General features: G+C 35.7%; 2 protein-coding genes across 3 annotated transcripts in view; both read left to right on the forward strand.

Moving 5' to 3' along the window:
- Pits (Protein interacting with Ttk69 and Sin3A) overlaps window positions 1-25,734 on the forward strand; it is a 114,164-nt gene that overhangs the window by 40,844 nt on the left and 47,586 nt on the right. The gene's annotated exons all lie outside the window — the stretch shown is intronic.
- On the forward strand, window positions 7,426-9,257 carry LOC142976919 (uncharacterized). Its single transcript, XM_076120528.1, has 2 exons — window positions 7,426-7,583; window positions 8,460-9,257. The coding sequence occupies exons 1-2, from the start codon at window positions 7,495-7,497 to the stop codon at window positions 9,139-9,141; spliced, it is 771 nt and encodes a 256-aa protein (XP_075976643.1). The 5' UTR covers window positions 7,426-7,494; the 3' UTR covers window positions 9,142-9,257.

Below are 25,734 nucleotides of genomic sequence, written 5' to 3' on the forward strand. Positions count from 1 at the left end.
CTTCAAAGGAGGGGGTAAAGACCGCGACACATCAGTTTGACAACACGATGACAGACAAATATCTGTGTGTTACATGCGATGTGCGTCAAACTGTGTGTGTACTCCGTTTAGCGGCGGCATGTGAACTAGCCTAACTTTTCTCGTTTTACGTCAATCGCATTAATACATTTAACGTGTACCACCACGTGTTAATATCAATTACTCGCTCACGATCTTCCTAGGAGCCAGCTCCTCATTAGCCGTGCCTAGTCTCACACAACTCTCGTCGTTCACTTATGAAATTTCGTGATGCCACCGCCCATTTACCCTGTTACTCATGTTTACGTAAATTAATTTACTATCGTAACACGTCGTATCATTTGCATACTGTTAGCGAAATTTGCCTTACAGTAAGTTGGGACTTTAATGAGGTTGTGGTAAATTTGCGTTGAAATGACCATATTTTACCACTTTTGGGAACAGTTGGAAATTTCGATGAGCAAGATTTAAAATTCGACACACAGTCGACATTTTGATACAGTCACTATGTGTTTATACAAAATAATGTTAATGAACTGTTTTCCTTACATGAATCTTTTCTTTATAATGTGCTATTGTGTGCCATATGTATGTACGAGTATATTTTATTGAACAAAAAGTTGTTTTTCAAGTAGTCCATTATATCCGGTTACCTTGACATCGTGCAGAATTTTTGTGTTTCGTCAATTGATATCGTGACTCTAACATTAGTGACAAACGATGACTGTCGAGAGTACGTTGTTGTATTCTTCAGACCAGGATATTTAAGAATTTAAGCATGCTTCTGCTAATCAGAGAATACAAACATTTTTACAGCGATCATAGGATGAACGAGCCTCAACGACAAAAGCCGAACGATTGACTTCGGCTATTGCTTAAATTACTCAACTTGCACATATTCCAGAATGCATTCTTCAGATTAATTTCATAGAAGCAGTGTGGAATACGTCTCTGGTGTCCAACACATGTACACACCTCGCTAAAGCATGACGTAGTGTCGCTACGTTTCGCGAATGCCAAAATACGGGCCCGCTGTCCGGAATACTGATGCGGGCTCAGCGGGCCCGACTGAATGCCGATCGAGGACTGCCTACATGGGTCCTTGGTGCGACGCGGCGTGCGTGCCAAATTGTGTGTAATGCCAGCTCGATGGATTTATTGTTCCAACCACTCTGTGACGGGAATTCGTTTCGATTTTTCCTGCAAATATATTTTCCGATTAGAAAACGGTATTGGTAGGAGAGGTTTGTTTGAACACCCCGGACCGTCTTAGAAGGCTGAGAAAAGATTGTTAATAGTCAAGACTGATACGATTATTTGTAGAGCAAATTAATTGTTAGCTTCAGCACCACACTAAAATTACAAAGCATTCTGTAAATTTTACTAAATAAGAGGTCATTCAATATCGGAAACAACATTACATAAACGCTTATACTTACAAAATGCAACCCCCAAACAAAACACCCCGCTAAAAGACATCAACATTGTCGTCATTGGTCTGCAGTCTGTTGATTCAAAAGCCAAGAGACCTTCGCCCGTCTCGTTAGTCCAGCAAGTCCAGGCACACGGCGCGTGGCTAACTCGTGATCATCACACACGATGCAAGTTCTCGTACATACACGTGTACATCCATCTGCTCTAGAACTGCATCTGCTGACGTGACTCTACGTGATGTTACACTTATATTTGAACAGGTAAATGTTCTTGAAGAATTGCGTGTTTTGCAGAATTGATTAAAAAGATGAATGAAGGAAAGTGTTGTTTGGATTATTTGTAGGTAAGGAAATAACATTGGGATTTACGTATAGAGGTGTTAATGATGAAGGTTAATAAGAAAAAATGAAAAACTGCTGCCAAGTGTTACCACGGCGCTATCAGTGCGTCGGGAGGTCGTAAGTTGGATTCCCACACGCAACAATTATTTGTGCGATCCACAAATAATTGTTTCGGGTCTGGTGGTACTTCGTGTCCCTTGTTTGTATGTTTGTAAAAGTCCCCGCGAAACAAGAGCAATGCTTAGCACGAAAGTTGTATTAAAAAAAAGAAGGAGAAACATCTCACCTTAACTACACATGTGTAGAGGAAAAGTAAATTATCTGTGTATTAAAAACCCCAAGTAAAGGATTTCGTGTCCTGTTAGGTGTGAATAAAATTTGCAATCATGTATCGTAGGTATTTCCTTTCGAAATACTAAATACCCAAGAAACCCAGTTTGCCTATGACTACATCATCGGCTGGGTCATTCCAAATCATTCCCAAGGTTGTTTTCAAGTCACCAATACATACCAAATCTGCCTCTTTCTTGATAACAGATCATATCTGTCACACTTACATAATTCGATCTAATGTGTGTCAAACGATCTGATGTCATTTGATATACAAATCTAGCCTTGACATTATTTGGCACTGGCTATTTGCAATCTGGAATACGATAAATTGATTCTTAATAACTACTAATATGAAATGATTTTATTATAATAGGTTTAGTATTGGCAACGAACGAGGAAGAGAAGAATGCTGTATGGGTTTGTTTATTCGTTATTCTAATGGCGCTATAAAGTTCTTTGTACCCTAATCTAGAAGCTTTAAGCCTTTCAGTAGTGACATTTAAGCTGGATTTTTTAGGGCATTATCTTTAAGTGTCTTTGTTCTAGGTGGAATCCAGTGGAAATCTGGTAAAAGATCTCTTTAGCTATCTTATATTTCAGCCATGATAAAATTAACACAGTATTGATCGTACACACAATATTGATCGTCACACATAAGCCAAGAAAAGTTCATTCGATAAGTAACGTCAATTCACGCTTTAAATATGAAATAATACCGCGATAACTTTTCCACTGTGACCCAAGCGATTTTGGAATAAATTCACTATAAATATGTAACGAGGCGAACAACGAATTATACATTGTCCTCGATACATTCACGTCATTTCAACTAATCAACACTCTTGATTTAAATTCACCTGCTTGACACTACTGCTTACGTCACCTAATTACTTTACATACAAAAAACTGAAAAGGAAGGATCTTGTGAATATTCATTCTGGAAATGAGTAATTAAAGACCACTTTAAATATGCAATTGCACGATGCGGTCGAACAAGTTGCAGACAAATTAGAATATGATTCACTTCATCTACATAGATTTCCTTTAAAGGCAAAGAGTTAGTAGTGTCATGATTAAGTGCATTAATTGCGATACTACTAATGCCGTAGAGAATAATAACACCTTACCAATAAAGAACGAGAATATATTTGTTTCCCTATTAAGGTTAAATATCAGCTGTTCTATAAAGCAACTTTTGCAAGCAAGGTGTCTTTAAAAACCTTTGTACAACTGCAGAACAGTTGCAGACAGACGATATGAAAGGACTGCGAAGACAATATTATTCTATTCTTTACAAAGAATGATACTACCAAAAGACGGGTAATATTCAAAATAACAAAACTTTGATTTGAATGAAAAAGGAGCAGAGTGTGTAAAGGCTGTGGAGGCCAACCTTGGCGACAGCTGCGCCGGCAGATGTTGCGATGGCGTCACCACATACACGCAACCGTCAGTGTACGTGAGTGCTAACTCAATGCGCCACTTTGTTCTGTGCTCAAAGGACTCTTTGTATGGAGAAATTGTTGATAACACCACTTAAAATTACTCTTGCCTGCCTACTGCCTGTCCTGCATTTGTCGTGTGCTAATTGGCGATATAGTTGCTATAGGGTTGACTTGCTAAAGCTGTTTTGCTGGTAAAAGTTTTCGTAAATCTGAGTGTAGGATTGTGTGAGTCCGTTTGTATAATAATACATTACATAACTGTACAACATCAAAGTGAAGATCTCCTTTGTAATTGAAGTGATTCTGAGAAAGGGTTGAGCGTTGTATATTTAGCCCCGCGTAGGCGTAACGTGAACTTTGTATAGTATGAACTCTGAGTCACACACACACACATAAAAATGGTAATTGGGAGAGGGAGATCCCGTACAATACTATGATGACGTCACCGATGTCAAGGCTCTGACCTCAGTTTTACTACTTCCCATTGTTCGAACAAGTTTAGTAAAGATAGTGGAAACAATTATGACCAGTTTCGTACAAGTTTTCTATTTCAAGTGTACGTAATAATGAATGGGCCCGTTTCTATTTTGAGTTAATATTGTAATAGAACGCTAGGGAGTGTTATTGACCTAGAACAATACGCAATTACACATTCCTCGTGGCGAGTTATGTTGGCATAAAAACTGAACACGCAACTTAGTCATGAACCAGCTCCATGTACAGGGCCTTCGTGCCAGCACTTGACAGAACGTTTTACTGACTCGTTGCGTTTCAACCCTCTTCGAATCGTAACTACTCAGGATTGAGGTTAATTTCAAGTAGTATTTATGTTATTTAGGCTTCTATTTAGGCGCTTCAGAACTTTGATGAAAGTTACGACTGTTTATTATTTAGTGCTAAATGTCATATTGGCTGATATATTTGCTTTTAGGAAAACGCTACCTTATTCAAATTTTATTAATCGTTGAGCCATATTATTATTTTTATATTATTCACAATCAGCGTTATTTCTTAAAGCTGCTAACGTCAAAACAAAAGTGTTAGTGTGTTAGCAGAAAATTCCATGTTTTGTTGATGTGTATTTCGTGACGGTTGCAACCTTATTGAGGACAGATGTGGAGCTGATACCAGCGTCATGCAACACGAGGCGAGGCCCCGTCGACACTCGTCATCGTCCTACTTGCTATTGTGACGTGTTTGCGGATTTCAAATACTGTTAAGATCAATACTCACTTACAGCTATTTTCAATAATATATTTTGAAAAAGAATTAAGCATTCTATCACCATATAGAATCTAGAGGTAAACTAGTAAGAAAGAGACCAAGAGAGAAGAATACGAATAGTATTTATTAATTGCTAGGTTATATCTGTTCTTTTGTAAGCAAACTCCTCCCTCGTCCGGGGGAGACCCTTGCCCAGCAATATAGACATAGGTTAAAAAAATCAACTGATATGTAATGATGGGAATTTGTGAAAATTAACATAATTAAACACATACATGAAAACACTTCTTCTTCCCATAGGGTTATATATACCAGAGAACGCCACTTGGTACGATCCTTACAAACTTCCTTTGCTTCATTCACATCCATGCATCTTGTCATACGAACTGCCGGTTACGAACACTACTAATTCATTCTTAATCAGGAGTTGATAAAACCTTTTTAAGTAATTACAAGTTACGTATATTGTATACTACTCTTAACAGTCAGTGGTATCGAAGTGTTATGTATGACTTAAAGTTGAGATGAAGTCAGTGTCCTTAATTTAAGGACATACATATGTTTGCGGATGTTTGACGTCATCGGGTATTTTTTGTTGTTGCATAGCTGTTTATCGGTGGTTTGTTTATGTAATCTGTTGATCGGAATATATATAAAAAAAATTCACTGGGAACTGTTTTAATTAAGACCATCACTTTAATGTTTCAAAAGTCTTGAGTTAAGACAGCTCTCGGAAATTACTTGGATTTTTAAATGAAGGAGAATGTTTGTGACGTCGTGCAGTAGTTATACCGCTTAATATCTTCTACTAATCGCACATAATTATATTCTATGATTCTTACCTACAAACTAAATGACAGACAGTCGGAGAAAAGAATTGTTTGCTGCCTGTTTTCGAATATAAATAAACCTTTTAATGGCATTTAGCTTGCCATTGAGGTCTGAAACTGCGTAAAGCGGACGCCCAAGCAGTTCCTTACAAAAGTGCTCCTGGGGTCAGAATGAATGAAAATTGAATTGCGAGCCAGAAACATGCAGCAGAATCGTAGTAATATCACAAAATGTGTACTGTTTTGACAACTTATTCCAATATGGCAAAAGAATTGTTTACCATATACCGTAGATATGTGGTGGTGAATTTGCAAAGTAAACACGCGAGTGAGTCACCGCGGACAATGGTGTGGTAGGTGTGCTGGCGTTACATAAGGCGCACCTGAGCTAACATCCCCGTTTGCGCAATCACGTGGCCACCGGTACCTATACTGTAAGGACCACTATCATACTACTGAATATTTTTATAATCATATACCTACATATAATATCATGCCTGTTACACCCAGCGAAAGTACTCGGTTTTCTGTTTTGAAAGGTTCCAAGTCCTTCTTAGGTGTGATTTTAACTAATTTAAGTAGTCAAGTTTTAAAGTGTTTAAGTAGTATCAATAAGCATTAACAAGCATTCTTTTGTACTCGCTAGTAACGGGAACTATCGAGCTAAAAAAATACTAATGCCCGGTTTCTGAGTACATTTAGCGGTAGTTTATCTATTCAATAGAGTTTAAACTCATATAAAAAATGTACCTCAGACACCGGGGGTAAGAGAAAAAGCTACTCATTTATTAGGTTTCTGAACGAGAAAACAAAGTGATAAAGTCCAATCTTATCAGGATAAAACAGACGGCAAGGACATAAAAAGTGAAACTAACAAAACTAATTGCCAAAACTTTCAATACGTTTATGAAAAGCAATCACTGTAGAACTATTTAGTGAGCGGCCCGAAAGAGTAATAAAATAACAGTTAGAAAAGTAAGAGTTCGTCATAAAACTGCTAAATAACAAGCTCTTCTATGAACCCGTTATCCTTTGAAGATTATAGAAAAAACTTAACGGCCGTGAAGAGAACGTGATTTTTTTTCGTTTAACTAACGTTACTTTCTTTACAAGATGCGCAAGTTTTATATTTGACGAATCTAATGCATAAAAATGAATCGCCAAATGTGTTGCTAAAGGCAAAACTAAAAAACGGTTGAACCAATTCCTCTTATTATTTTTGTAAACGGGTAAGATTTTATGGAAATAAAAAACAAAGAAAAACGCAAAGAGTATTCGTGAGCGACGCTGCGCGGGTCAGCTAGTTTAATATAATTTTGTTCGTGTCCTGTAGCATCGGAAGCTAACACTACGCCCGAATTTCATGGGTTCGATTTTAAGTATTGTAACACTTATCTATTTTTTATAATTTACAAATGTAAAGAACGAATTAAGCCTTCCCCGCCCGCGCGTTATTTGGGTAATATATCTTTTCACCATAAATATTTTTTTGCGCGGTTTATGAAACGAAAATTGCAATTATTATTCACCTGACTGTTAGTGAATTACTTTTATTTCTACCAATTAACACTAAGTAGGTACAACTTGTTTGCTGATCTTCCTTATTCCTTTTTCCCGTAAACATCATCAAGTACTTTTAATGGGATAGTTATTCTATAAGTAATTTAATAAGAGTGTTTAAAGGATGAACTTATGTACCGTATAGTACGAATACGATTGAGCGAATGAGCGTGATTGTTATTATTTTTATATGACGCCGCGCAACTGTCGGCCAAGCCGGCGCTTGCGCCAGTCGGGCGAGCGTCCCGTCCAGGATGGTCGTGCGTATTACACGAAAATAATCACTATTCTTATCTAATTAGAGCAAGAATGGGCCATACTTATTGCTTTGTTTTTGGTTGTAATGGCAGCTCACGACTACCAAATCTCAGCTTCTTCAGAATCCCTCTTGATAAAAGGTAAGCCAATTATGTATTTCAAGGTCAATTTATACTTCTATGTTTTTGCATTCAGGCATCCAGGTCTATCAGGATGTAATCGTGTTTTTGAAATTTTACTTAGAAAGAACTATTTGAATCCTTTTTAAGTTGTTTGTTTTGTGCAAATGTATTATCATAAATTATAGAAATCGTTTTTAAATTATTACACATGGTGTTTTATTAAAATGCTTTGTTCTTTACTTGTTAACTTTTAGCGTAAATTTAAATTGATGCCGACATCTTGTTAACTTAATACTTTTTGTTGTTGAATAAATACCACGTGCCACAGAGGGCCCTGTTGTCAAGGTCAACTACTCGTTCGCGCGCAAAGCGTCTATCCCCCGGTTTCTGAGGTACATTTAGCTGTAGTTTATCTTTTCAATAGCGTTTCTTTGTATGAGCTTAAACGCTATTGAATAGATAAGCTTCCGCTAAATATGCCTTAGAAACCGGGCATAAGACCTTTTTGTTGTACTTCCGCTAATGTGGCAGGCGGCATCATCAAAACACTAGTTTAATATTGTACAGTTCGTGAATTAAATTGTTTTCATAATGTAGAGGTAAATACAATGGAGTATAATATATCTACTGCGGTGTAATGGGAAATACCAACGAATGAAATCGTAGAGTTTTTTTATCGCCCAAAGACTTCACTAGTAGAGCGAATTTGAGTTCTTACTTACTCGTTCTGGCGAATGTTCTATACTACCTATGTTCGGTGTTTACATTTGATATAGGAATCTATTTCGTGCTTCCTATGTCAAATGTAAATTTTCGGGCAGATGCTATTTTGTGCGGTGTTTTCAAAAAGGTGTCTTTAATAAACAACTAACCTATTTTTTTTTTAAATTTCAGATTGAATGTGTGGTTGAAATTGATTGGTCGCGATGGTTTTACGAAGCAGCTTAACCCTCGCAGTCATCGTGTTTGCTCCATACATTTTAAAAAAACGATGTTCAAGAACAAAAGATTGATACCTTCTGCTATTCCATCTCTATACTTACCGAAGCGTATTGATGGCAAAATTGTACCTGGTAGGACCAAAATCCCTGCCATTGTCAATACTGAACTCACGGAACCGTTTAAAGAGATAACTTATAACAGAGCACCTAAAACTACGAATTCAGTGTCAATTGGGACACAAACAGACTTACAATGTTTCTGTAAAAGTATTGGGCAAGCAGATTGTTCCACCTCAGTGTCAAATTTATACGATAGATTAATAAAAATTAACTATGGAACTGAATATTCGGATGAGAACGAATGTGAAAGAGCGGAATTAGAAGAAGAAGAATATCCAGTTTCTAATTGCAGAATACAGTTTGATTCAGATGAAGACAAAGACGAAGAACATACCTCTGACGGTTATGATTCCGAGGCTACAGTGTCTGCTGATGAATCTAGATATTTTAATGTTTATTCTGAATATTCTGAAACGAAACTCTCTAGTGATGAATCAGAAGAGAGTGAATTAGAAATTGATGAAATAAAAAAAGATTTAATTTGCGTGGAGGTTATGACTTATGATTCCGATTAACTACTTTATAAGATGTTATTGCCTAAGTAAAATACTGGTTACTAGATGTAAATGAAAAGTGATTTATGGTTAAGTATTAAAGTTAAAAAAGTAAGTAGTGTAAGTTGAAAATGAAACAAGACTGTGATTTTTTAAGTTTTAGTAAATAGACATTATGTTTATCATTGGTTATCTTATTTCAGTCCTACTATAATACGAAAGCTATTTTACAAAATAAAGGTTACGACTCATATCCGCGTACGCTTGTTGTGGGTTCGATTTCCACTTGGGACTTTTTAATAATTCGTAAATAGTTATATCACGTATGGTTGTATATTGTGTATGTTATTCATAAGTTTGTTTAAGTTTCTGGTACGCAATAATATCTATAGATACCCTGTTATAATTAGCATCAAGGAAGGGAAGATATACATACATGCATACATACTATCACGCTTTTTTTCCCCGCAGGGGTAGGTAGAGGCCAAAGTACGCCTCTTGGTACGCCATAAGTACGCCATCCTTACAAACTTCCCTTGCCTCATTTCACAGGACCGCCGGTTACTACGCACCAGACCTTTTACATGTGTAGATATAGTATCCAAAATAACACAGTGACCTAGAAAATTGAACAAAGTAAAGAAATGCCTATTAACGGCTTCAAGTGTAACCAGTACTGACGTCATACGGTATAATTAAGTAACGATACTATAAAACACGCAATGGAATTAAACACACATTAAACTCCACATGTTACACTTCTGGCATACATTCAGTTACTCTTGCAAACACTACTGGTGATAAATAAAGAAACCATTTATAAAAAAAAACTTGCGTTGAAGGATTATTACTTTATCTAATATTTACGTATTAATGCGAATATACATTTTATTTTGGTTTGCTTGACGTTTCGGCATAGAGTAGACTGACTAATAGTTGGTGGTTGAATGAATCACTTAGCTGAAAGAAATAGTCGTACTATCATACTAATATAGTAAATGCGAAAGTTTAAAAATGAATGTTTGTTACTCAATCACGCTTAAATTACTGAACAGATTATGATGAAATGCGGTACACAGATAGTCTATAACCTGATTTTACACAGGGTACTTTTGTCGTTTCATCTTTTCACGTGCAAGAATTCGCGAGTTCAAAATAACATGCGTGTGCCAGGTAATTATTTTCGAATATCAGATGGGAAAGTATTTTTCCTAAACAGTCTATCTCCAGACACAATTTCGAAAAGGACACAAGTGGTTTGTCTTTGCAATGTGAGATATGCCCTTTTCGTAATGCGTATTCTGCTGTTTCAAGGGCACGTATTACATTCTAAACATGTGTAGTAAGAATGTGAATCGTGAACACGACTAGCGGTCGTGAACTGCCAAGGGATAGATTGAACGCTTTGTGGAGCAACAGATAGTTTGAATTGACTGCAGGAATTTATATTGGTTTGACGATATACCGTGTATCTAGAGCTGGAACTACTATTTCAAGTAGACATAGGTCCATTTGAATGGTAGAAGTAATCTTGTAGTCATTTTAATGTCCTTCATCAACAATATCAGTCCTGTTATTCCCTGAAGCCGGAGACCTCATGATCAGCATTTGCTACGGACAGAGACAGTCAGACATCTTGTATTTATTCCAAAGCTACACAATTTCTGCAATAATAGTTTTTTTGCGTGTCTTTTAGGAGTCATTCTTGAATTAATAGTTTCATCAGACAAAATTATCACGAACCTAATTAAGCATTCATTTCGTCATATTTTTGTCTTAGATCAAAGAATTAAGATTGCAGCAGTATACGTTATTTCCTTCAGCAGTTCTACTTATCTGAAAATGGTTTACTATTCTTATACAAAATCATTCATCTTCTACGCGTTACAATGTTCATAAAACCTAAATGTTATCCAAACCGCTACTATACAAAACTTGTTTCTGAACGCATGCGTCATTCGCCTTGGCATTGAAATCCTTTCCAACTATAACAAACGCTTCACGGCTTCACCATAAACGTAACAACAGATGTCGTTTTCCTTTCATTACCCGACTTGTTGAAACAATGACAATATTTACATCATATTTGGAATACGCCCAAATTGCCGCCGTTATAAGGACTTTCACTCAACTCTTTGTACGGTACTCTTTTGTATTATCGTTTATTAGCTGTTAAAGTTTATTAGTCTTTGCAGTTCACTTTCGCCGGTTATTGTCTATTGAGACAATATGTTCGGCGGTGTCTTTGTGATACAAATATAGTATTGTATCATTTTAAATAGCTTCTTGCTTGTAAACTAGGCAACGGGTTCTATAGTTTACTTTTCTTTCAACCCTTATAGGGTATACCGTATACCGTAAAGCGTCAGTTACAGAGCCTCAGGAGACTGAACGGGAGTCGTAAATCAGCTGCTCTGTTTCGTTAATTTTGCTTAAAACATATCTTTGAAAACACACTACCTGCAAGTGTCATATGGTCGTATCCCACAGGGTTGTTATTTGGAATCTAGGGTTTGTTTGTTAGTAAAAATATCAGAGACCAAACTAAGCAAGGGTGTTAAAATAGTGAAAGGTTCGTTATATTTTAGTACGCGAATGATATACGTTTAGCAAACATCGTTATCAGTTTGTTTACACGATGCGGGAGTGATCGAGCGCTGTTTACGTTATAGGAAGCCTTGGCACTGAGCGAGGGCGTGACGTCACCGCCACAGAGTACCACCACGCAGAAGGTCGGAGTTGGGTCGTTGCTCGCGACTCGCTCTACTATCGATTGTTCATATTTTGACTGTAATCTGTTTAATTGAGCTTTTTTGGTGCGAATTTGTGTTTTTATGCGTACTTTTTTGTTATTAGTACGTAGATCAGTCAATTAGTACTTGTTTGTGGTTGTGTAACCATGTCTTTTTCATTCTTTTGCTACTAAAGTTGACGAGGCAATTTTAGTTTGTTAGTACATTAAAGTCAAAATATTAGTTTATTTGAACGTCAAAATGAGATGCAACTAAAATAGTAGTGTGTAGCTCCTATTGCAATGATTCTTATTGGCGCTAATGTATAGAATTATCAAGTATATAAAACGCTTAAGTGATAATAAGGTTTGACTATAATATTATATGCAGTCTAAGGGGCAGCTATGCGTTATAAAAATATAATAATACAGAATAATTTTATTCATATCCACGTTGTAGCGTGGATAATTAGGAGTAATAACTATAATTATATAAAGTGGTATGACGTAGGTATATAACACCCACATTCTAGTCACGTTAGTATCATGTTACCTACCGGGCACGGTTCCAAACTCCGGGTCACTACTGAACATTTCCTGACTGTATTACACAAAACTAATTTCTATGCTGGGTTTAATATTTTACACTTCACTACGTATTATGAAAAAGTCCTTCGCAGCTTGGATCTGTATGCGACAATATAAAACGACACTGAACAGATTCCTATGCAGATTATCACAATCGACGGAGTGGTGACGAAAACTGGCAAATTGGCTGAAATATGACGATAATTCTTGAGGACATTGAAAAAAAATGTAAATGCCTGCCGGGTCCGCTAGTGAATAATAAATGATAGTATACTGACCTACTGTTATTTTCAGACTATAGCCGCGTTCGGCGCGTTCACACATCGATACTATTCGCCAATACTCGGCCTAAATACACTGCTGGCGATTGCGAAAATAATACTACATGTAAAATTCCGCGAAATATCGATTCGGTACCAGTTGGTAATCGATAGTGTGCCTGTTTCCACTCTCGAATAAATAATGAGGATGTTCATAAAATATGTACTTCTAACCTAGTTACGTTACTGGCTAAGTCTGACATTTTGCTGCAATTGATAGCAATTTCACAAATTGGTTCTCCGTTCTTTGTCCGAAGGTTTGATAGGACATGACACAGTTTCGATTCTTGGATTTCAATATACTAATGAAGCAAAAGCTATTACTTCTAGCCTTGCAAGTTCTAATGTAGGACAAAGGGGGATTCTTCGCGTAATTCTGTCCTTCCTTCCTCCATGTGGCTAATTTGTGCCGCACTTTTCTGCGAAGACTATTAAAAGAACGATAAATGTAAAGCAACTGTCAATTTAATTTAAAAGAGGGCCGTATTAAATGTGAAAAATGTTCGTTGCCTGTCATAAAATAAACTTTTTTTCTTCCCTCTAAATAATCATGTTATGACGTTTATACGTTTACCGCTGGAACGTGGTTGTAGGTATATAATTGTATGATTTATCTGCATACATTATAATATGCTTCACCGAGTGGTGTGCCGCCCTTGACAGTGGAGCGACGAGTGACGTCAAACCGACGCTATTTTTGTACAACACTCATAAACATTTGTATTTCCTTGTTATATGGTACCGTAGTATCAAAATCTGTACTTACTAACCTCAGTGTGACCCGCAGCTGAATGACAACCCTGAACAGATGTACGCACACTTGCGTCACGTCTCCACAACTAGCACCAAACCTTATGTAATTGTTTATTCAGGTATTCTCAACGTTACAACATTGTTACAAATGCAGCTGAAAAAGATTATGATACTAAACAATTTGCATTAACTGACGTCAATAAGTCAAACTCGAGATATGTAAAAAACCGTTGGATTCAGTCGACAGAATAAAATATAGATATAATATGTCTAACGTAGTCGAAGTAAGTGGTGTTCGTGGAACCGGTTGCGTATCGACTCGGTCCGGTTACATGAATACGTAAATATAGAATTTGATGACCGCACAGTTTCATACCGAGGGGCTAGTCTCTGAGCAAGCATTGACAGAAATTATACAACCAATCCTGTTTGACCGGTGATTTGTAGGAAAAACCCTGCAGGGTGAAACCATGCTGCTGGGTAAATTAAATTGCTTCATCGTACGTGATTCACAAAATTTTTTTAAGTTATCATTGCTATCAATAGTAAAAAACATACGACATAGAGTACTTGACCATTTGCTTAAATAACAAAATTAATCAATCAGTTATCTGACTTTAGAATAATTCTTACTCATGCAACGGCTGTTTATTATAAAAATACGAAAGAAAATCCTACGCCGGTGTCACGGTAAAAGACAAACCAATCAACCAAATGAGACATTTAAATTGTCTTCGAAAATGTTCAGTGATTGAGTAACATGTGTTACCATTATCGCGTCTGGTCGTCTCCAAATGTATTTCTTGTCCCCGCAGGCACGTCAGCGCGCACGTCTGTTCTTTCAACTGTGACGTCATCCACTTCAATGCCAAGAATCCCTGTGCGATAAATAGGACCTACCGTTATTATATGTACTGTTAGCGGATCATTACCTACTGATGCTGCTTGATTTCTTTAAATTCTTGGTAGTATTGCATCATGATGCAAATTAAACGTAAATTTTTCTCAGAGATTGCACAATATTGCTGCTAATTTTGGCAAGATTTGGCTTTCAAGCAAACTAAGATTTACAAGTTCTGGCTGCGTTTTGGATTTTTTGTACTTGAGAAATAACTCAAGAAGAGCAAAGTACAATTTATACAATGCCAATATATAAAGTTGTCACCTGGCGACTCTGTACACGAGTATCAAATGATCTTCTTGTTATTATTTGAGAGGCGAACGACTCTCTTACCTAAGAACCGGACATTTCAATACTCTACAAGGAATAAAATGAATGTTCCACTGAACAGTCACACAAATAGGTAACAAGTTATTTTTTGTGTCGCAGAAACAAGTTTCCGTTGACCGGTTTGTAGGAATTAGTCTTTCAATCGTTAACAAGGACGAATGTGAACACAACTGACGGTTTTATGGAGACATGTGCTCCCTCACGTTTCCTCTGACCACTTTACGAATAAATCCAAATTTTTAACGTGTTTCGAAATCACATGATTTATTTTAGTTTGAAATTCAAAGTTGTTTCTTTGTTTTCGAATTTTAAGTAAGGAAGACACTAACAAGGTGAGATTTCGCTAAAACTTTTGAGCCTATTTCTATGCGCACGTGTTTTCACAATACATGTTTGTTTATTAACATAAAGTGGTGTGGTTACCTGACATTTCATGTACCTAAATAGGACATCATAAAATTTCCATTAACATAATTTATTTTATCACAACAACTTATATGACGATTGAAACAAGAAATACAGGATAAACTTGTAAATCGCGTGATTTATAATACAACTTTCAAATTTCGGAGACAAATATTTTCGAGTGATATCACTAAACAAAAATGTTTTATATTATTCTAGGAAATGGCGCTTGAGATGTAAACAGTGAACTTGGTCTTAAAGAAAAATAGGTAACAAAAACTAGAGCTGTATTTCTAGCGCAACACGAGTCATATTGCACATAATTAAGTGAAGCATGCAACTGTCACGATATCACGACTATTTTTCCCAGTTGGCACGTTGCCACAGGTGCTGAAACCGCTGCCGACGATGCAAACCTACGGAAACTCCTCAAATTCATTACTACTTTATATCTCTTGGAAATATTTGAAACAGATTGCGTTTTTAAACCTATGAATGTGTCAACAAACTGAGACATACAACTAACATTATTACCACGAAACTTCAATAGCAGGTGTAATGAATAATCACATAAATGTTTGGTAATGATGCGACGTGAAACCACTTACCACAGATTCGCGAGAATGTTGTCATTATGGGAGTAGAAAAAATGAGCTCTGTCATTACCCGGCCTATTTAACCAACTGAAATGGATACAGACATTTTATTTTTTGTTTCCTAGGTTTCGTGACTTCGCTCGCGTGAATAGTTTTATTTTTCTTAGCGGTGTTTCTTTTTCTCAGAAATTAGTGGTTTCGTCGCTCTGATGGTACAGGTCTTTATTATACTAATTTTGATTGTGATGATGACTAAGACAGAATCATTTATGAAGTCACTGTAACTTGTTTGTCTTTTTTACTGTTAGGAAATATAACAGCCAGGAATTCGATATACCCTGTTGGCTTCCATTTACCTTTGTGATAAATTAATTACATTAAAAACGTATTTGGCACGACATACGAGAAAAATATAAAGTCACTTGTATTTTTATCCAAGTCCAATATTATAATTAGCAAAAATATGACAAAACACGCTATTCAGTGTCATTAGCACTGGGTGCGATGACATATGACATCAAAGTCCAAATCAGCAGAACTTAGCTGTCATCATCATGCAGTGGAGAATAACAATAATAATAATGATGTCAACACAACTACACTTGAAATACAAGTACCATAAGTACCTACATGACTACCGTTCGATGATGAAATCACCAGTTACTTTGAAAGCTATTCTGTTTTGTAAATCAAAATATCCGACTAATCGTACTAATATTATAAATGCGAAAGTTTGTGAGAATGAATGTATGTATGTATGGATGTTTGTTACTCTTTCACGCAAATACAACTGAACCGATTACCATGAAATTTGGTATGCTGAAGATCCAGAATAACACATACCTACTTACTTACTCCGTTGGCTCAACGACCCAAAATGTGACTTGGCCTCCGACACGAGAGAACGCCACTTTGCCCGATCTTTGGCCACTTCTTGCCAATAACACATAGGCTACTTTTTATCCCGGTGTTCCCGAGGGATCGGGATTTACACGGGAAGGGTTTCTACGCGGACGAAGTCGCGGGCGGCCTCTAGTAACACATAATTTTACTGTCGGATACAAGTAGTTACTAGTCTATAACATAAACCTATTGATCGGTATTAAAGTATTAATATTCAAGGAAACCACGTTTGTTAACTTTGTTTTCGCTTGTTGTATAAGGAAAGAGATTTTTATTTTTGTCTTCATGTTAACTTTATTTATGGGTAGTCATTAACGCGTTAAAATTTCCTGAGAGTATCCTTCTCGAATTACAATTCTTTTGAATGATGTCAAACTGGTTTAAGTCTAGTTGTTCAATATTTCCTTCATCAATGTTTGGTTCTACTACATTAATAACTTAACCGTGTGATGACTGTCCGTTTTTCTTTCCTGTGTCTAAAGTTCTTTCTTTGTAGGTCAAATGTTAAGGATGTTTTGTCTAAAAAACACCATTGACTAACCAAACGACAATCCATCTTACAAATAAATTACTAAAAACAATTACGTAAGTGCTCCTTTAACCCCCGGTTTCTGAGGTACATTTAGCGTCTACTCAATAGCGTTTTAACTCATACAAAAAAAACGTTATTAAAAAGATAAACTACCGCTAAATATACACAGAAACCGTGTATAAAACATTTGGAGTTTCAATGCCTAAAGTAATTTGTTTATCAACATTCGTTTCCGCGAATCCTTTACTGCGGTCGTCACGTTGGGCGCCCTAAAGTCTATCTTTATTACATCAAGCCCGATAGCCATTGACGTCATTCTGTTATCTTCTTCGTCAATTACACCGGTTGCTTGATACTTATCATCTGCAGATAACGTTTTAATGTCATCGGGTATTATATGCCTGTCGTATTATTTATTAGATTTCACAATGTTTGTATTATTTTCAACATAGCAACAGATTTTACAAGGTAGGTATATGTTTTAACAGTAATACGGGTATGTGTATATCAACACTAGCGTAAATGATCTTGCTGAAGACGTTAGCAAGTCATTGAGAGTGACGTCATGTGCCACACTTGGCAGATGGATTAGTGGCAGTGACGGATAAGCTGGTGAAATTAATACACGAACTGTTTGCTAATGTAAATATTTTTAACAGAGAAAAGTTCGTGTAATAATTCAGTGGTTATTTAATTTTCTATGATTGAATTCATGTCCTTTAAGGACGCCAGAACAAATGTGTATCTTAAGCATTTTTTTCGTCAATGATTTTCTTTTTTTTTAAGTGTATAAGAAAGAATAAGAAATAAACATATTAAATATTGATAAAGTATATATTAATAAGTACAAAAGCTACCCAGTCAAACTAGATCCGAAGGTGATATATTTTTAACCCGTCACGTATTTCAATATCAAATAAGTATAGGTTATATTTATATCTGTGGCCTTAACAAACTGGTTGTATGTATGGTTTTCGATTAATGTTTTTTTATACCATACATTTATTCAAGGCTGATTACTCAGATAGCTGTGACGTCATTATAAAATAATAATAGACTATGTATAACTTTGTTTATGAGTACTTTGATGACTTCCACGTGCACCAATAGTGTTTTAAAATGACCTATGGTTACCTAAGAACTGTTATAATTTTTTTTATCTGAATTTGGATTTCCCTACCGGTTTTCCTTCCTTCCCAAATCAGTCTGTGAATAACAAAATATAAAAAACACTAGGAATCCCCAATAATAATTGTTAATAAAATTATTATATCGCCATCACCGATTTTTTTTACCAATATATCTTAATATGGGCTTTTCCTGTAATAATATTTCCTGCTTCCTTATTCAAATCAGCATAATATAAAATTACTTTTTTGTATGTTTTACGAAATGTTACAGTAGAGAGCCTGTATTACTCTGTCAATATCTAGAAAGTTTTAGTGTTGATTTATCTATTACTACAAAATTTTAATGGAAAAAATATTCACTGTTTAAATTCTCCACACATAATGTGTTAAACATTTTCGACTTATACGTCGAATCAAGTATAACTGGTAAAAAAAAACAGTCCTTAGTCATTATAGTACCACCGCAAACTAAAGACTAACCCTCTTATTCATAAACACACTATAAACCTATTTTAGTTAAAAACCTACTATAATATGTTTTCTCTTTTTCATTTCGCTAAGGAGTGAAAGAAACAAAACTCTTTATAAGCCTTTCATAACTTCATATATTTTTATGAATAAGAGTTTAGACATTTTCTTAATACTAGTACGGCTCAAGCTTTTAAAACGTCTTGCATAAAAACCACAATCATAATACATTTACGTAACAAATATAAAATCGTTGTGTGAGCTATTGACCCGTGCTATCAGAATTTTAATTAACAATACACTCAACCTGATATGGTAATGTTGATTCAGTGTTATTTTGTTACGTTATCTTCACCACTATTGGCCTAATGATCTCAATGATAATGTACCCCCCTATTAAATATACCTAGTTAAATAACAAGTGGATGTATATAAGTATGATTTTACAAATATCCGATGCTTAGAAGCGAAAACATTATTTTTTGCCAAACGGATGACTTTATATCGCTCCTGAGAATTCTCATTGGAAAAACATTATAAACATATTATGAATTAGAGTCAGACTCGTTTGTATATCACAAAAAATCTGTCTCGAGTCTGATATACAGTGCATTCGAATACGATGTATTACGTAAAGTCAAATCATACGAAAACATCTGTATATTATTATCTTGTTTTTTTATAACGTTCAAATGGAAATTTTCTCAAACTGCCAGACGCTTTTGAGAAACATTGACCCAACTGAAGCCAAGAAACTGAATGAATACAAAAAAGAATTTTCTCTGATTAAAATCTTTGAAAACAAACCGATGTGTAGGAAGATTATTTTATATTTAACTTTGACGAAATGTCAGACCGGTTGACGTGGGCCGTGACGTGTACAATAAACAAACGAACAGTGTATTTATGTTTTATAAACGATTCTACGTGGGAATATAATGAACTTGAAATATTGTTCGCTGTAGTGCAGCAGCACTTGTGCATGGAAAGTTTCTGCGCATTGAAAACTGAGAGGACTTGAAGCGAACGAGTAAGTTCACATGCTCATATATTATTACGATGTATAAGGTATATCGTATTGAGAGGTGTATGAATTGTTGATGGCCCATTTGCCTTTTGAAGTAGCATGTTGCAGTTCAGAATTTACATAATAATATGTAGGTAGGTAGTTAAGTTTCGTCAAAAACTAAATTTTGAGGTCGTACTCTTAAATACTTGTAAGGCAAGGTATAGCATTAATTATTATACATCAGTTCATCATTCTTTATGATAAGTTAATACTTAATCATCAGAATATTTTGTAAAACTCTTAAGAAATTCCTCATCTACAATTGACATGGAATGGTAAGAATCTGCCAGTCAGGAGAAGGCTATCGTTTGTTACATCTTGCTCTTTATCTTATTAAAAATGTGACTAAATAGGTATTAAAATGAATAACTAATCCGACTAACAATAAAAGCGTCATTTGACAAAGCACTTAGTGAAGCACCACTGCGCAGTTCAGTATCGCATTACATAACACAAGTAACACTTCTAGAACTGTTACTGTTTAAGTGTTTATATATTATATACATATTATATACATATGTATGTGTATGTGATTGTTTATCACTGCGTTGTGTAATATGTTATGTAGTGTTGATTCATGTGATAGTTTGATTCCTAAGTCAGGTAGTTTAGTTTACTTTATGCTTGTTATTAATTAGCTTGTGTAGACAAAGTATTTTCTTACTATGTTAGGAGTTATTTCTTCCGAAGATGTTGATAGGGCTGTTAATATTATTCTGTGCTGCATCATTTCTCTTCTAGCATATATGTCTGGAGAATGTATCAGATTATGATAATGAATATGGTAACAGATTTTATGACAATTAAATATTGTTTTCATAATTTCTAGTACCATTAAAAGAGAATTCAACTATGTGATGACACTACCAATTTTATTGTGTTGTTATATCTCTGCCAGTAAAGACCGCTAACTATCGTCCAACTACTTAGTAGAGAGCCTTGTAAGCAATTATAATGGTTGCCGGAGCTAAACAAAATTCGATATTTTGAATATCAGTGATTAGTTAAGTAGTGATCACTTTTTCCCTAACTAGCATAAACCTATTTAATTTTTAATATATAATATATAAAATTTACAGCAAAAAAGCCTGGTAAAACCAGTCAAATACTTGTCACTTTTCCTTAATGTAACAAGTAACGATTAAATATTTATCCTCACTGCAATAACCTTCGTGTACAATGTGTACATCAATAAACAACAGCAAAATAACTTGTTACTAAGTTGATAAGCTGTACCAGTTAACATACGAAGACAGAATCAGCGTACAAAATAAATTAATCTATTGACTCAGTTGACAGCTGGTGGTTCACGTCACCACGTCAGAAGCGAAGCCAATCATACAATATTTAATAATAGTGTAGAACGTAGTGTCGTAATCGTAGCCAGCGGAATATTCCTCGTTCATTTGTCGACCCTAGGGTCAGTTATCGTTTCGCGTTGACGCATCATCAGGGTTGGTGCGTGCTCTTACATTTGATACATGTTTTATGCTACATTGTAATACTTATCGACGGGATTTTATTGGTAGTAAATTGTTAACGACTTGACCCAGGAAATAATTAAAAGATGTAAACTTGGACAGCGCTAGAAAGGGAATAGGTTGTTGGAAAATACACCAGAAAAAGGAGAAATAGAAGGACGCTTATAATATAGCTGCAGAAGGCAGGCAGATTTTGACCCCCTTTTTAAAAAAGAAACTCCTCGCGTGTGACACTGCGACAGTAACAACGTGATGGTAGTTAATAGCGAAAACTTATTCCGAAAGAAATCGTGTACTAAACGAACTAAATACCCACTTAAGTACACGCTATCCAGTAACTACTTACATGTAATCAGCTGAGCGTGCTTCCCAGTTGGTGTAATTTTGGTGCTGCTTGCTTGAGAGCTCAAGGTCTTAAACCAGTTGCAGGTTTTGTAAGATGGCTGCTTCTAGCATTTGAATTTAAATAGAAAATATTTAGTATTAGTGACGAATAGCGGGATACACTGGATGCAGATCTGGACCTAAAACATCTATATATATAATTATGGGAATATCTTTCAATGATATAGAAAATTTTGGGCACGTTAAGAGTGACAGACAGGAAGCAAAAACATGACAAGTTATTGAAGATTTATTTGCTTAGCAGCATTTTGATAGCAATGACTACAAACAGTCTCAATTCAAACGATTTGTAATTCTTAGATATTCTTAAAGACATATCTTGGCGTCAGTACCAGCCCTGCGTATCAGCTGGTAGGTCAATCGTATGAACACGTAGGCGATTACGCGGACAAACACAGTGCGTAATGTCACCAGGCACGTGACTAATTGTGTTCTGTACATTGTACAGAAGCACTAGGCCTATAAATACTCCTCTTGTATGATTACATGCTGAGCTCATACCAGTCTAATTAGAATACAGTATTGTCAGCTCATTACTGTTGGCACCTAACATGACCTCTTAATCTAATCACTCGGTTAATTGGTGCATCAAGTGCTTATGTAACTAATATAACTGTTTAATTGTATATTTTTAAATGTCTACTCTGACTGATCGAGTGACAGACACTGCGCTTGAAATAACTGACAATTTTTTTGTTAGGCGTGAAGGTGAAGTTACCATTTCAAAATCTTAGTTGATAAGGAACAAAGGAAAATATTTTCGATGGTAGTATCGTTAATTCCATAAAAAAACAATAAAAACGAAACAAGATAAATTTCCCGAAATCGGATTCGAATTTCCGACATTTTTATGACCACGGATTAAGGATTAACGTTCTAACGTGCAGAATACTCCGAGAAGGTATATTAGAATTGATTGAAACCCTCCATAATAAAAGTTAGAACTGTTTAAGTGTTCGAATCACGCCACGACGTCGAACGAGGGTAGTTGAAGACACGAAATGTCGACGTTTTAATGTCAGCAGTCACAGGTCAAATTGAGTTCACGTGCCGTGACTTATGGGAGCCGTACACTTTCCTAAATGTGGCATTACGTCATTGTTTAATATTGAAGTAGCCTTGCAAATGTCATTGATATTAAAGCTTTCGATGGCCCATCAATCAACTTAGTTTATTTGAAATAAATTGAATGAGTATCACACGTTGTATTAGGTTGTGGTTTGCAGAATACAAGTGGACTTTGGATACACTAGAATACCAAATCTTGATTTGAGGAAAGATACACTAGCGCAGTGCGATTTTCTGGTACAAAATTTCTAAGAATTATGCACCTTACCTAATAAAATCGGATATTAAACTCAAACCGGCTGTTCTGTAACATTGCACACGCCTTTCTCCCCTCGGCATTAGTCTTCTATTAACATGTCTTGTTCGACAAAAACTAGGTATTTAAAACCCCAAGCTCCGCGTATAAAGGATGTAGAGCATGAAGGTTTATCGCTATTAGTTCCAGCTTACAGGTTAGCTCCACATACTTACATTTTCATCGACATTGACATTTCGTGTCGTCTCACATCGCTGGCTCACGTGGAACTATGAAAGCTCATGTAATAGCTGTTATCTTCTTGTTACCACTAATTGCCACTAAGTACTACAGAAATAAAAATATGTGTCTAAAAAAAGATAGCATGATTTTATATATAGGTTTATTATCGTAAAGGTGAAGGCTTTGTGAAGTAAACTGGACGGTCTTTAGTTTTTATTTTATTTATATCTTTACATCGATTTTCTTCGAAGAATCTGCTGTTTGGAGAAATGAATGATTTTATGTTTTCGTGTAAAATAAGAGTCATGCGTGAGTCGATAATACCGGATACATTACTAAATTCTCGCTACCGATAATTTCATCGAAGAAAAAATTTAAAGTGTTAATATGCTCTGAGATTTCGGAAGCGTCATAAAATACTAAAACAAACGAAATATAGTTAGAAATCTAACCAAACAATTTTAGGACTCACACAAGGTTGTAAACGGGCCACTACTCTTTATTGGTATTGTATGCAATGCGATATAAAATATTAATGCATACGATTGCTTACGTTGATAATAAGGTATTAATTTACACAGCTTGTAACAATATAGGACGGCGATCATACTATATTGTTTGTTTTGACGCAAGCTATCGTAATAGTGAAAAACACGCGACTCAATTGTCACAGGTACATTGTTATGCAAAGAAATTTGATGCTTTGTTAGGTAATTAGGTATTTAGTACTAGGGTCAGTGAAATGACTTTGTAATGTTACACCTTAGATATGTTCGGCTCGTTTAAAAACACATTACATGCCTGAAAGTTGTCCCACTACAATGTACGTATTAGACAAATATGAAAACTCGAGGTCGTAAAGGTGCAAAAAACAATTTCTGAAATATTTAAATGTGAATGGGAACTGAAAATCTCGCGACATCGCACCAGTGAGTTCCTAGTTTGGAAAAGGTTCTATATTCTATGAGGAATCTTACAATAATTGCCTAACTGAAGATTTCTTAATATTTCTGGTAGAAATGCGGAGCATATAAGAATAAATGGGGTCCAAAACGTCAAAGATACCTTCGGAACGGACAGATACAATAACAATGTGCTTAAAAGGAATAACTGAATTTTCTTCTTAACGTCGGCTGACTGAGATAAATAAAAGCAGCTGTATGATGACGTCACAAACAAGGAAATCCCGGCGGCATGTAATAACAATCATTTGGTAACAGCCCGCCAGCGTTTACCGTGCATTACCCTAAATGCACGTCCGTTCTTGCGACACCACGTCCGCTACAATCACACCTATTACTGGGAATAACATGAAATATACAGCTTCAGTGTTTTTGCGACTAAGTTTTCTAAGTTCCGGGTTTGATAACAGTAGCTAGTTGTCCAGAAAAAGCTGTTGGAAAGCTGGGTTTTCTTGGTAAATATTTGATCAGTAAATGAATTTGACTGCCTCCGTGGCGCAGTAGCTTAGCCTTAGGCCTTCCGCCACGCCGCTACCATAACGTCGGGAGGTCTTGGGTTCGATTCCTACATGGGACAATTATTTCTGCCATCCACAAATAATAGTTTCGTGTCTGGGAGCAATTCTTAGTGCGGGAGTTTTTTTTTTAAAGAGAAAAGAAAAAGATAAACGTTTGAAAATATATATGAAACTTCTTTTACTACTGCCGCGTCCGTGGCCATATCACTACGAGTGTCTTCGTAAGTAGTAGGTTCGATTTTCAGGCGACACAAATTTATGTGTGCTCCACAAACTAAAAGTGCTCTTCTGAATGTTTCATTTCAGTTGGTTTATTTTGTATTTCTTAATTATTACTTAGTGCGAATATTGTTAATTAAGAAAGAAAATAGTGACCTGGTATGAAGACCTTGCAATCATCAATCGCATTTACTAATAAAGACTGTCAAGGCAATATCGTAACAAAATAAATCAATTGAAACTTCACAATAATGCCTACAGTAAATCTCATCAATAATATCTTCGTCATCTGACTGTCTCTAATTAACAGTTCTCACGTTATTAATAGTTTCAGGCAATCTGTGTCGTCACTACATTGTTAGTCACGAACCATCGCACTAATTATTACTGGTGAACCTAGTGTCAACGTCTTAGGTAGATCGAAGGCTTCTTAATTAGCTTAGTAACTGCATTTATAATTAATTTATTAATACCTGGTTCCTAAGGTACATTTAGCGGTAGTTTATCTATTCAATAGCGTTTAAACTCATACTTATACAAAAAACGCTATTGAGGAGGCTAGTATAATTTTTGTGTGATCCGTTGATTCGGGCTCAGTTGTACTTTGGGTTCGTTGTTTGTATGTCTGTAAAATAGGTACTCTGCGACGTAAGGTTATCGAAATGTGAGTGTAGGACTTTTCTTTAAAATAGCAGACATCGGGCCAGTGTTGTCATATGCAATATGCTAATTAAAAAAATATAATACATATATGTAA

This window comes from Anticarsia gemmatalis, chromosome 12 (assembly GCF_050436995.1).
Source record: "Anticarsia gemmatalis isolate Benzon Research Colony breed Stoneville strain chromosome 12, ilAntGemm2 primary, whole genome shotgun sequence".
Classification (NCBI taxonomy): Eukaryota; Metazoa; Arthropoda; class Insecta; order Lepidoptera; family Erebidae; genus Anticarsia; species Anticarsia gemmatalis.

Excerpts from the sequence above, each read along its gene's own strand:
- LOC142976919 (XM_076120528.1), top strand. The coding sequence starts at position 7,495 with ATGGGCCATACTTATTGCTTTGTTTTTGGTTGTAATGGCAGCTCACGA. Across the intron at positions 7,584-8,459 it reads AGAATCCCTCTTGATAAAAG|ATTGAATGTGTGGTTGAAAT; the intron begins GTAAGCCAATTA and ends TTTAAATTTCAG.